General features: G+C 43.3%; 1 protein-coding gene across 3 annotated transcripts in view; it reads right to left on the bottom strand.

Moving 5' to 3' along the window:
• The window catches only part of COL4A1 (collagen type IV alpha 1 chain), a 149749-nt gene that overhangs the window by 15620 nt on the left and 121407 nt on the right, over positions 1-12722 (bottom strand). For all 3 annotated transcript variants that reach the window (XM_081905937.1, XM_081905936.1, XM_081905935.1), the window contains exons 42-43: positions 8294-8479; positions 6776-6909 (exon numbers count right to left, since the gene is read on the bottom strand). In XM_081905937.1, the coding sequence (XP_081762063.1) occupies positions 6776-6909; positions 8294-8479 (320 nt within the window). The remainder of the gene's footprint in view (positions 1-6775; positions 6910-8293; positions 8480-12722) is intronic.

Genomic DNA, 12722 nt, shown 5'->3' with positions numbered 1-12722 from the left:
ACTATATGGAAAAACATTGCTCTAAAAAGAATATATTGATATGCATGGATTAAGTATAAGCGAGAATAAAAACTAGAAATGGTTATAAGATGTATTATCCAAAGAATGCAATAATATTCAAATTTGAACCAAAGGAAGTCAAGTCTTGGTAGAGGAAAGTGTGTTTGTAGGGTTTATGTTTGTATTTTCTTTTGGTCGATTTTGTATCAGTATTTGTTTATTTCATTTTCATTTTCTGTATCATTTATTAATAAATAAAAAATAATAAAAAAGAGTTTTTTGTTGCTAGACTCTTCTCCATGAGAGAGGATGTGAAGCTGCTTCTCTTCCTGTTCCTAACTCTATCCTTGTCCAGATAGGGGCACAGCTGGGCCATGAGCTGAAGCTGATGGCAGGCACTCGGCACCACTGTGGCCACCTGCGCCTCAAGTGACAGCAGAGGATCCAGGAATACTCCCAAGCTATGTACCTGCTCCTTCAGAAGGAGTGTAACCCCCTCAAGAGCAGGTCACCTCCCAGCCTTCTGGTCCCACCAACAGTGCCTCAGTCTTGTCTGGATGAAGTGAAGTTTGTTGGCTCTCATCCAGTCCATTACCGAGGCAAGATAACAGCCCAGCACTTCCACTGCTTCACCTGCAGTGGATTAACTTGGTATCAACTTTTAAATCGCTTGAGATGTCATAATACAAAAGTAAAATATTGTAGTAAGAAGTTTAACCATTCAGACAATATAGTTCTTATCTCTTTTTTACAGCAGAAGAATGCACAGAGCATTGTGCTTTCAGACAATGGAGTGCTGGCCTGATTTTGAGTGATGGTGTTTTATAGCTGAAGTGGGTGAAATTGTCTATATTTCCCATGTTACATTCATTTCTTTTAGGTCCTGTTTCCAATCCTCTTCCTTCCATGCAATGTTCAAATTAAGGAGAGTCAGGATGTTCACCCTGTCACTTTTAGATGTCGCCTGACGCTGTATTTTGTCCACCTCCACTATTAAAGTGAAGTATGTCTCATGTATGCTTAATACTAACATCACAAATGAGATCAGTAGCAGGCTTATAGGCCTTCTGGCATCTTAATGTTTCCATGCTTGAGGTCTTGGAGAAACAATTCATATTCTACCTGCCCTTTAGTGCACAATGTGAGATTCTCTTTAACAGCAAAGTTGTTGAAAACAATAATCATGTAAAAAAAGAAGCAGCAATATCATGTCATTGGGAGGAGGGTTCTTTTGGGCAGTGGCCTAGATTCCTGTGGGCCAAGCTTATTAATTTCCACCTCTGCTGTTAACTTAGCTCACCATTTTAGAAAAACATCAAGTAGTCCTTTTTGCTCCCCGCTCTCGTTCAATTAGACTGTGAACCCAAATATTATTTTGGTGTCCAGAGTTTTCCTGATACCCAAGTTTGCTAATAAAGCTCCTTGATGGTTAGTTAAATCCTTAATTCCATCTGGATTGTGAGATCAATTCGGCCCAACCATGACTGCGAACCCCTGCTCCAAGTTTTCAATTTTTGTCTAATCTCTCGGATCATTGGACCAAAATTAAGCTTTTCCAAATTTTGAAGGTTCCTGGGGATAATAACTCCTAAACATTAAAAACATTTCTGACAAAGTTTTATTCCAGTGGAGTGCTGAAGTTGTAGTTGTACTTCAGGTGGCATATGAATGCATAGCAGTTCTGATTAGCCTTAAAGGTAAAGGTAAAGGTACCCCTGCCCATATGGGCCAGCCTTGACAGACTCTGGGGTTGTGCGCTCATCTCACTCTATAGGCCGGGAGCCAGCGCTGTCCGCAGACACTTCCGGGTCACGTGGCCAGCGTGACGAAGCTGCTCTGGCGAGCCAGCACCAGCGCAGCACACGGAAACGCCGTTTACCTTCCCGCTATAAAGCGGTACCTATTTATCAACTTGCACTTAGGGGTGCTTTCGAACTGCTAGGTGAGCAGGAGCTGGGACCGAAAGATGGGAGCTCACCCTGCCGCGGGGATTCAAACCGCCGACCATGCGATCGGCAAGTCCTAGGCGCTGAGGTTTTACCCACAGCGCCACCCGCATCCCCTTGATTAGCTATAGTTAACACAAAAACCAGAGACCTTTCCGTAAGCACCAAGTATTTTCATTACTGCAGGGAGATTTGTTCTAGGGTGAGACAGCATCAAGGCTACGTCATCTGCAAACATGTTCACCAGAGGACTCTGCCCATTAATTTGTATTCCAGACACCTCAGGGTCTCCCCTAAGTGCTAGAGCCAAGGGTTCCATGGCCAGGGCAAAAAGCAGGGGCGACAATGGGCAGCCCTGCTTTGCACCCCGGCCCATCAATATAGGCTCTGAATGTATACCATTTATCAAAATATTTGCGGTACAATCCTGATACAAGGTAGTCAGCAGTGCAGTGAATGAGGCTCCCATGCCAAAACCGTGCAAGGTTTCAAAAAGAAAATTCCGTTCAAGACGGTCAAATGCCTTCATTGCATCCAATGTAAGGATGGCTGTTGGTGCCAGTTGGTTTGATCCCCAGTATATTGCATTGAGGATCCTCTTAATTGGGGTAGTTATTGACCTTTGCCTAATAAAATCTGTCTGATCTGAATGTACAGTGGTACCTCGGGATGCGAACGGGATCCGTTCCGGAGCCCTGTTCGCATCCTGAACAGAACATGAGACACAACTGCGCGTCTGAACGGGTAGCGCTTTGCTGCTTCCGCGCATGCGCGTGATGTTATTTTGACCGTCTGCACATGCACGAGCAGCGAAACCGGGAAGTAACGCGCTCCATTATCTCCGGGTCGCCACGGAGTGTAACCCGAAAATACTTATCCTGAAGTGTATTTATCCCGAGGCATGACTGTATATAATTCTGTACAATCATCGCTAACCTGTGTTTGTAAGTAATTTTAAATCAACATTTATTAATGAGATAGGCCTATAGGATTCGACTAACTCCAAGTCTTTATTTGGTTTTGGTAGCACTACGATGTGTGTGTTTCTCCAAGTTCCAGGTATCAAGCCATGATCCTTTATATCTGTAAATAATTTCAGCAAGAATGGGGCCATAAGTTCAGAAAAGGTTTTATAAAAATAGCCAGTAAACCCGTCTGGTCCAGGTGCCTTAAATGGTTTTGTCTTTTTTATACTAGCTAATATTTCCTTCAAGTGAAAAGGGTTGATTTAAGTAAGTTGCATGCTCTTCTGTTAATTTTGGAATGTTAACTGTGGCCAAAAATTCCTGAATGGTGTTTAGTGATGGTGTTTCAGAAGTGTATAAGTTCTTATAGAATGCATGAAAGGCTTAGTTAATTTAAAGTTTATCATGTGTTATTTCACCTTTGCCTGCTTTTATTGAGTGGAATGTTCTGTTTAACTTACATTTCTTTAGTTGGTTTGCCAAGATTGCTGAGTTTTTTATTATTAAATTCATAGTACTGTAGATTTAAATATTGAAGGGATGTTATTATTTTTGGTATTTCTAACATGCCTAATTCTTTCATTTTTTGAATTAATTTGCGATACACTCTGTTACCACATGTTATTTTATGTTTTTCTTCTAATTCTTTTATTTCTTTTTCTAATTGGATATGAATATTTGATTTTCTTTTTTATTTTTTTGATTCTACTCTTCTCACTGATTAATGTTCCTTTAATTACTGCTTTGAAGGTATCCCAAATTAAAGCTGGGTTATATAATCCTGCATCATTGATCTTAAAAAATTCTGGTATCTCTTTTTGCAACTGTTCGAGAATCAATTGATCTTGTAGTAGCCATGGATCAAGTCTCCATAGCATGGTCAGAGACTTCTCCTGCTTTGATTTCTGAGAAGTGGATCCGATGGATCCATTCCTCTGTCAATAAATAATCAATTCTAGAGTACCGTATGTTCCGGCGTTCAAAACAGCTTTTTATCCCTGGAAAATCACCCCAAAAGTCAGGGGTCATCTTATACCCCGGGTATACACATTGGGAAGGAGGAGAGGGAGCCGGTGAGCAGAGGCGCCCCTTCTGCTGTCGCTCCTCCTCCTTCCCCACAGAAGGGGATGCGGAAAGTCCTTCCTAGCGCGGCGCTCACCTGCCTGCCTGCCAAACGCCTCGCCTCCGGCCGCTGCTGCGACGGCAGAGGCAGCGGAGGGGTGCACGCTCTGCCCCTGGCGGCACTCAAACACTATAACTCTAAAACACTAAAATTGAACAGCAAAAGTTGGGTGTTGTCTTATATGCCCAGTTGCCTAATACCCTGGAATCTAGGGTAGTTTGTATGGCAATTACTACAGTGAGTATAGTCCCTTAAATCAGAGTTTGCCATTCGCTGGATATCATATAAATTGATTTTTTAAAGAATTCTATACAGAAGGGTTTTTGTTGATGGGGAACCTCTATTGACCTTTTTTCCTGAACAATTTCTGTCAAAATATGCATTTAGGACTAAATTGAAATCTCCCCCCAGGATTGTTTGACCTTTTTAAAAAATTTCTAGTTCCGTCAATGTTTTTTCCAAAAATTCTTCCTGTTGGTTGTTTGGTGCATAAAGATTACCCATAATCAGCCATTGGTCTTGAAATGTGCCCCTGATAAACAAGTAACATCCATCAGCATCACTAGGAGGGGTTTGTTCAGGTTTAAATTCTGATTTATCCGCAACCCATGTTGTTGCCCCACGAGCCTTAGATGTTTCCTGAGAGGCAAACCACTGCCCCCCAGAGGAGGGGAGGGGAGACGCACTCATGGTAGCCCCCCTCCTCCTCTGGTGAGTCTCCTGGATCAGAATCAAGTCCGGTCTCCCTTTTCCTTCCAAACCTGTCTCCTTTGTATGGGTGACCCTAGTCCATTAACATTCCATGTGATTATTTTTAAATGATCCATACTTGCTCCAGGATGATTAGTACATTATAGGAGCGCATGGAAAACATTATATCTAACAAACCCCAAACTTCCCCTCCCCCCTTGCCCTCCCACCTACAACAAGAAAACTCTGTCCTACTGTTGGAACCATTGTGGTATCCACAGAGTAGTAAATTCTACTCTTTCAGTAGTATTAACAATAGGGGATGACCAAAATCACTGCTTCCCCCCCTCCCAGGAACATTCTATGATAGTAAAGTTACAAAGCAAGTCATAAAAACCAAGACAAAATGATCTCACGCAGAGCAGAAGCCATCTTGTGGGATTCTCTGTCATGTTCTATTTTTTCCAGTTTTCTGAAACGTTGCATTAAACCATTTCCCACCAAGAATGTGTTAAAGCAGACAATCACATCTCGTGGGGGGGGGTCCCGTTTTTAGGTTTAGCTCTCAGGGCTCTGTGTATACGTTCTATATTTTCTGCACTGATTTTGCAGTCAGGAAATAATTCTTGAATCCATGTGAGGAAGGCCGCTTTTAAATCTGAGTCTCCAAAATTTTCAGGTAGGCCCCTGGGAAAGTTTCCTTTCCCCCGATCTTGACAGTCTTCCAGTTGGATTCTAAGGTCTGCTTGCGAGCGTTTCAGAGTCATAATAGATGTTTTATTTTTCAAGCTTAATTCCATTGCTGTGTTTGCTGTAGTTTTAACATCATTCACAGTCTCAGTTAATTTAGCAATGTCTTCCCTCAGTGAGAGGAGTGCTTTTGCCCAGTCTTGGGCTAATTCCTTCCTGATTAGGGCTACTAGGCCTTGTGCATTTTCAAGGCCAGGGACGCGAGTGGCGCTGTGGGGTAAACCACAGAGCCTAGCACTTGCTGATCAGAAGGTTGGTGGTTCAAATCCCTGCAACGGGGTGAGGTCCCATTGCTCGGTCCCTGCTCCTGTCAACCTAGCAGTTCAAAAGCACGTCAAAGTGCAAGTAGATAAATAGGTACCGCTCTGGCGGGAAGATAAATGGCGTTTCCGTGCGCTGCTCGAAGCGGCTTAGTCATGCTGGCCACATGACCCGGAAGCTGTACGCCGGCTCCCTTGGCCAGTAAGGCGAGATGAGCTCTGCAACCCCAGAGTTGGCCACGACTGGACCAAATGGTCAGACGTCTCTTTACCTATTTTCAAGGCCTATCAGTTTCCCTGCTTCTGCTTTTTCATTTTTGGAAGCTTTGGCAGCCATTTTGGGGTCTGCCATTGCTTGGCCTGTGCCTGAGGGAGATTCTTTCAAAGGTAGTGAAATCCATGGATCTAGGTCCCTTTTAGCAATCCAGACTTGCTAAAGCTGTCCTAACAGGGGGGATTATTTTTAAAATGTTTACTCGTCATTGTCTCGGTTTGTGCTGGTTATTGTTCTCAGGAAGGAGCTCGGCGGCGATTCAAGGCACCATCTTGGTTGATGATGTCACCATCCCCCCCGCCATTCTTGATAAGGTCAGCATGCAGGTTGGCAATCTTTGAAGGACCATTTTGTCATTTCCTCCTTTTTCCACCTTAGCTACCATGTTTAGAGATTGATTTGGGGCCATGCCTTTTTCAAAATGCATGAGAGAGAATAAGAGAAATAGGTAAGGTCATAATCCTTGCTCCTGGTCCCAGATGTGCTAGGCAGTCTTGCTTACTGGTACTTGTAACAAATTTGAAGGTTCAATGGGGGGTGGGAAGTGCAGGAAGTTGAGCACTGGACTCAACCTGTTGCTCCAGCATGTGCCCACTTCAGCAACTATTTAGTACAGGGGAGTACATTTTTAAAACACATATATACTGGTTTGAAAATTAATTCAGAACCAATTAATCTAGTAAATGAAATGAACAAATTAACAAACACTATTTCATTATGTAATAACAGATAAATCCATTAATACAGTACTCCTGAAAGTGACTTACAGGGATTCCTTGCTGCCCCTGGTCACCTTTGAGTCCAGGTCTTCCTGGTGTTCCTGGCCATCCTGGGCTTCCTTTTTCTCCTTTGACTCCTTGTAATCCTGGAGCACCTGGAGAGCCTTGTGGCCCAGGAAGTCCTAAAACAGGAATGGAAAAGTTACTTATGGGCAATGTTGTTAGAAGAAAACAAATGAGCCTGGCCAAATAATGGCTGACTATGCCCAAGGTAAAACCAAAGAAGTGCCCGGGAGCAATAAAACACTTCAAAATCCAAAACGAATGCGACTTTCACAATTCCATTTCAATAATCTTGTGGAACCTGGAAACAACAGCATTTGAGATGTACATCTATCTATTAAAAAAAGATTCATTGATACATTTTGCTTTCCAAATAACAATAAAGAAACTCTTAAGCCATTTGACATTCTGTAATTAAAATAATAGAATCAGAGAACCAGAGAATTGTAGAGTTGGATATCTAGTCTAACTGCCTGAAATGCATGAATTACAGCTAAATCATTCATGCCAGATGGCCAGCCAACCTCTGCTTAAAAGCCTCCAAGGTAGGAGAGTTCACCACCTTCCCAAGGGAGTCCTTTCTGAGCATCAGAAGGTTCTTCTTGATGTTTAGTCAGAATCTCCTTTCTGAAAACTTGAAGCCATTGATTCGAGTCCTACCATCCAGACCAGGAGAAAACAAGCTTGCTCCATCTTCCATGTAGCAGCCCTTCAGATATTTAAAGATGGCTATCATGCTCCCAGCCTCCTCTTTTCCAAGCTAAACAGACCCAACCCTCTCAATTGTTCCTTATAAGGCTTGGCTTCCAGACCCTTGGTGATTTTCGTTGCCCTCCTCTGCATACATTCCAACTTGTCAACAACCTTCTTAAATTGCGATGCCCAGAACTGGACACAGGACTCCAGGTGTGGTTTCACCAAGGCAGAATAGAGTGTGACTATTACTTCCCTTGATTGGAACACTATACTTCTGTTGATACAGCCTAGAATAGCATTAGCTTTTTTGTTGCTGTACCATACTGTTGTACTTTTCACATGTACTACTAGTAAGCCAGGGATCCCCCATCTTATATTTGGGCACCTGGTTCTTCCTGCCTAAGTACAGAACCTTCCATCTGTCCCTACTGAAATTCATTTTGTTAACTTGGACCCAGTCCTCCCATTGTTAAGGTCATTCTGAATTCTGATTCTGTCTTCTGCAGCATTAGCTACTCCTCCCAGTTTGGTGTCATCTGCAAATTTGATGAGCATCCCCTCAATTCCAACGATGCATAACATCAACATTTCCATTTTGGGAATAGACCAGCATGAAATTCTTTCACTCAATTTTTTTTGTTCTTGAATAAGTACTGTTGGACGATCATTGTACATTAATTGTTCATTAAGTTTGTAAAAACACATACAGGTACAGTTGTACCTTGGAAGTTGAACAGAACGTTTGGAAGCCAAAATGTTTGGGAACTAAGCTGTTTGACTTACAAGGTTGTCTATAAATACTCTTACCTTGAAGCCCAGGTCGGCCTTGAGGTCCCCGGTCACCCTTAGGTCCCTCTCCAATTTTGCCTGGCAATCCAGGAACACCTGGTTGGCCTGAAGGACCCTGAGGGCCAGGAAATCCTGCTTCTCCCTTTGTACCAGGAATCCCTGGGCTACCTGGGGAGCCAGGGGAGCCCACATCTCCTTTTGCACCTAAGATTTAAAATGACAATCATTTAGGAAACTCGTTATCTTAGACATATGAAGTGTGGAGACTAGTAAATGTCTGAAACTGAGTCTTGGTCAGGACCAAGAAAAAAATATGGAAGGCTTAATAGATGACACTGGTCAACAACAAATTTGTTGTCTGCGTTTTTTCAGTTGATTTAGGACGAATCTGATGTGCTGAATCCAAAAATCACATTGGTTTTGCTCAATCAGGTCAAGTTTTTGAGCTATGGTCACATGTCTTTTTTTACGTTTTTGTTCACATGTACGCTTGTGTGGAGCATTTTAGAAGAAGTTGGTGGGGGTAAAATGCCATGTCGAATAATTGTTTTGATTGGAAATGATTATTTTAATGACAAGAAGTATTCAGGTCCGATAGTTCTGGGTGATTATGTCGAAAAGGGATCAGTTTGAAGTCATAAAACCTCCGTTTTTTCTTGGAAGAGAAGGACTTGGTGTACTGTGCAGATATTGCGCAGCTTCTGCTCAAGCTTGGAGTGCCACAGTATGAACCCAAAGATTGGAGACTGTTCATTGACAGCAGCAAGTGATCACTGAAATGTGTTCTGCTACACAATGGCAACCAGTTTGCCTCTATACCCCTGGCTCACTCAAGTACACTGAAGGAGAACTATGAAGCGGTGAAGTATGTGCTGGAGAAAATTGGTTAGGATCAGCATAAGTGGTTTATTTGTGTTGACCTGAAGATGGTGAACTTTTTGTTGGGACAACAGTCTGGCTTCACGAAGTACCCATGTTTTCTGTGTATGTGGGATAGTAGGGACTGTGCTCAGCATTACACGAAGAAGACTGGCCTGTGCGGGAGGAATTGGTGCCTTGCAAAAAAAGGAACGTCATCAACGACCCTCTGGTGGACAGAGACAGAATACTCTTCCCACCGCTGCACATCAAGCTCGGCTTAATCAAGCAGTTCACCAAGGCTCTGGACAAGGATGGTGACTGCTTCACTTACTTGTGCCAGGCTTTTCCAGGATTGACCATGGAGAAGTTGAAAGCTGGCATCTTTGACGGTCCTCAGATCCGTCAGCTCATCAGAGATCCAGAGTTCGGAAAGTCAATGAACGAAGTGGAACTGGAAGCGTGGAAGGCATTTGTTCTGGCAGTGAATAACTTTCTGGGCAACAATAAGGCCAGAAACTACACAGAACTTGTCAACAACATGCTGACTGCTTTCAGAAACCTGGGCTGCAACATGAGCGTCAAGATGCACTACCTATTTTCACATATGGACCGGTTTCCTGAGAACCTGGGTTCAATGAGTGACGAGCAGGGGGAGAGATTCCATCAGGACATGAAAGAGATGGAGACCAGGTATCAGGGTCGCTGGGACGCAGTCACGATGGCTGATTACTGTTGGACTCTGAAGAGAGACCTCGCTGCCGCTGAGCATTCCAGGAGTTCCAAGAAACGGATGTTGAAGCCCTGAAGTTTGAAAAATGGTGAAGCGACATGCAATTTACGCATACTTACCTTTATCAATGCCCACCATTCAGTTTACAGTAAACCTGACCTGATGGAGAGAAACGGATGCCATTTCCTGATTCAGCAGTGCAAAAATACCCTAAATCAGTTGTAGAAATCTAGACAACATTCAAAAAGTAAAAAATTGTTGCCCAGTGTGACATTTAACTGGAAACTTGTTTTGGGGATGGGGAAACAGTTTAACTTAGCAGGGTGTGTGTGTGTGTGTGTGGGTGGGTGGGTGGGTGGGTGGGTGCGCGTGTAACTGTGCTCTGATAATCATGGATGCTTTCAATGCCTTAGCCATTCTGTGTTATCGCTCTACAGAGAAAGCTGCCTGTTCTGTTGTTTGTAGCTCTGGAACAGACCTCTTCAACTTTATCAACTTTTTCCGCCGTTTACACCTGAAGGAGTATTTTCAACACACACAACAACAAGACAAAGCAGAACAAGCAACAACTTCACAACACAACACCTCTCAACCCACTGGAGTGTTGGAATTCTGCCACGGTCAGAGGAATGCGCCACAGCGCAGGCACCGGCAGATATTCCTTGGCAACCTCCCCGCTGCTACTCCCGGCAGATAAGCAGCTAGGTCTCGGCGATTCTTCCCAGAAGTGTGAGAGGAACACACCGTTCTTCCTCTCTCCCCTTTGGTGTCCCCCAGGGAGGGGAAAGAAGCAGACAGAAATCTATTTACATCTTTTATTCCTGTCTTTCATATCAGTACAGAGAAAACATGTCTGCACTCCATAGCAGTTAGAATAGACTCCTCCCATGTACTTCCAGTACGGGTCATATGACACACACACTGAGCTAACATCCGGTGCTCAGTACAGAATGGACTGCCCCTTTGTTCCCATGGCAACAGTCACAAACATCCTGTCTGACTTTCCAGCCACAAGCAGCTGCCTGAGCTGCTAGAGCCTTTGCTTGCTGCAGCTTTGGTGCTTTAGAATAACATGGAGAACAACAACCACCCTCCCAACAGAACACTGACCACCAACTACCACCGAAAAAGTGTTACACAAAAAGGGACTCCACATGGACCCCTCCTGATGGACGCAATACCACACTGGACTTGTATATTGACTGCTTCCGCCACAGAATCCAAACAGATGTGACCAGAAAACACCATCGCTTACAACAAAATCTAAACCATGCTGAAAGGAGAGCCATAGATAATCTCAGAAACAACCCAGACATTATAATTAAAGAAGCGGACAAAGGTGGAGCTGTCGTCATCATGAACAAAACTGACTACATTCAGGAGGCTCACAGACAACTTTCCAATACCGCCTTTTACATAAAATTGGACTCAGACCCCACACAAGAATACAAAAAAGAACTGAACAAGATTGTTAAGGAGCTACCCCCACACATCCAAGAACAGATCCTCACAAACACACCAACAGAACCTCGACCAGGAACTTTCTATCTTCTACCTAAAATACACAAACCAGGAAATCCAGGACGCCCCATCATTTCAGGTATTGGCACTATTACAGTGGGTGTCTCCGGTTATATGGACTCTGTTCTGAAACCATATGCCATCAGTGCTCCCAGCTATGTACGTGACACCACAGATTTTCTGAGAAAAATACAATCTTTAAATAATCTTCCTAACAATACTATACTAGCTACTATGGATGTGGAATCTCTGTATACCAACATCCCACACAACAATGGTTTACAAGCTATAAGGAACACCATTTCAGATAAAACCACAGCGGACTTTGCCCCCAAACTCTGCCAATTTGTCTTTACCCACAACAACTTTTTAGAACTAAAATACCCAGCAGATGAAGTTAGACAACAGATCAACAGAGCCAGACTGATACCCAGAGAGAACTTGCTGCAAGACAGACCCAAAAAAGAAAATAACAGAACACCTCTAGTCATCACATACAGCTCCCAAGTTAAAACAGTACAATGCATCATCAGAGATCTACAACCTCTCCTGGACAATGACAGTTCTCTTTCTCAAGCTCTGGGAGGAAGACCTTTCATTGCCTAACCCACAATAATACTACAACCAGACTTAACACGGACACTGGCACCAGAGCCTGCAATAAACCCAGATGCCAACTTTGCTGCCACATACACCCGGACAACACCATTACTGGCCCCAACAACATCACACATACCATATCGGGTCTATTTAATTGCTCATCGTCTAACATTATGTATGCCATCAAATGCCAACAGTGTCCTTCAGCTCTCTATATTGGACAAACAGGCCAAACCTTACGCCAAAGAATAAACGGACATAACTCTGACATCAGGAATCACAAAACAGAGAAACCAGTAGGAGAACACTTCAATCTCCCAGGACATTCTATACAAGATCTCAAAGTAGCTGTTTTACTACAAAGGAATTTCAGAAATAGACTGGAAAGAGAAGCTGCTGAATTGCAACTTATTACCAAACTTAAAACCATGGAGAGACCTGGTCTGAACAAAGACATTGGATTCTTATCTCATTATACATGACAAAGCCATTTTTCACCTTCTCACCCCTTGCTTTTTCCTGTAAGACCTATTGCAGTCGTTAAGAGTCGTCAACAGGCTCATCACAGCTATCTGCCAATCACCCATTCCCACCACCCTTCTGAGTAATACCCCTCCCCACCTTCTCACTATATAGAAGGGTCTGGAAACTTCTGTTTCAGTGTATCCGAAGAAGTGTGCATGCACACGAAAGCTCATACCAAGAACTAACTTAGTTGGTCTTTAAGGTGCTACT

The sequence above is a fragment of the Podarcis melisellensis genome (genome assembly GCF_964234715.1).
Source record: "Podarcis melisellensis genome assembly, chromosome: 3".
Lineage (NCBI taxonomy): Eukaryota > Metazoa > Chordata > Lepidosauria > Squamata > Lacertidae > Podarcis > Podarcis melisellensis.
Note: the sequence above shows the minus strand (reverse complement) of the source record. Positions and strands in the feature narration are given on the sequence as shown.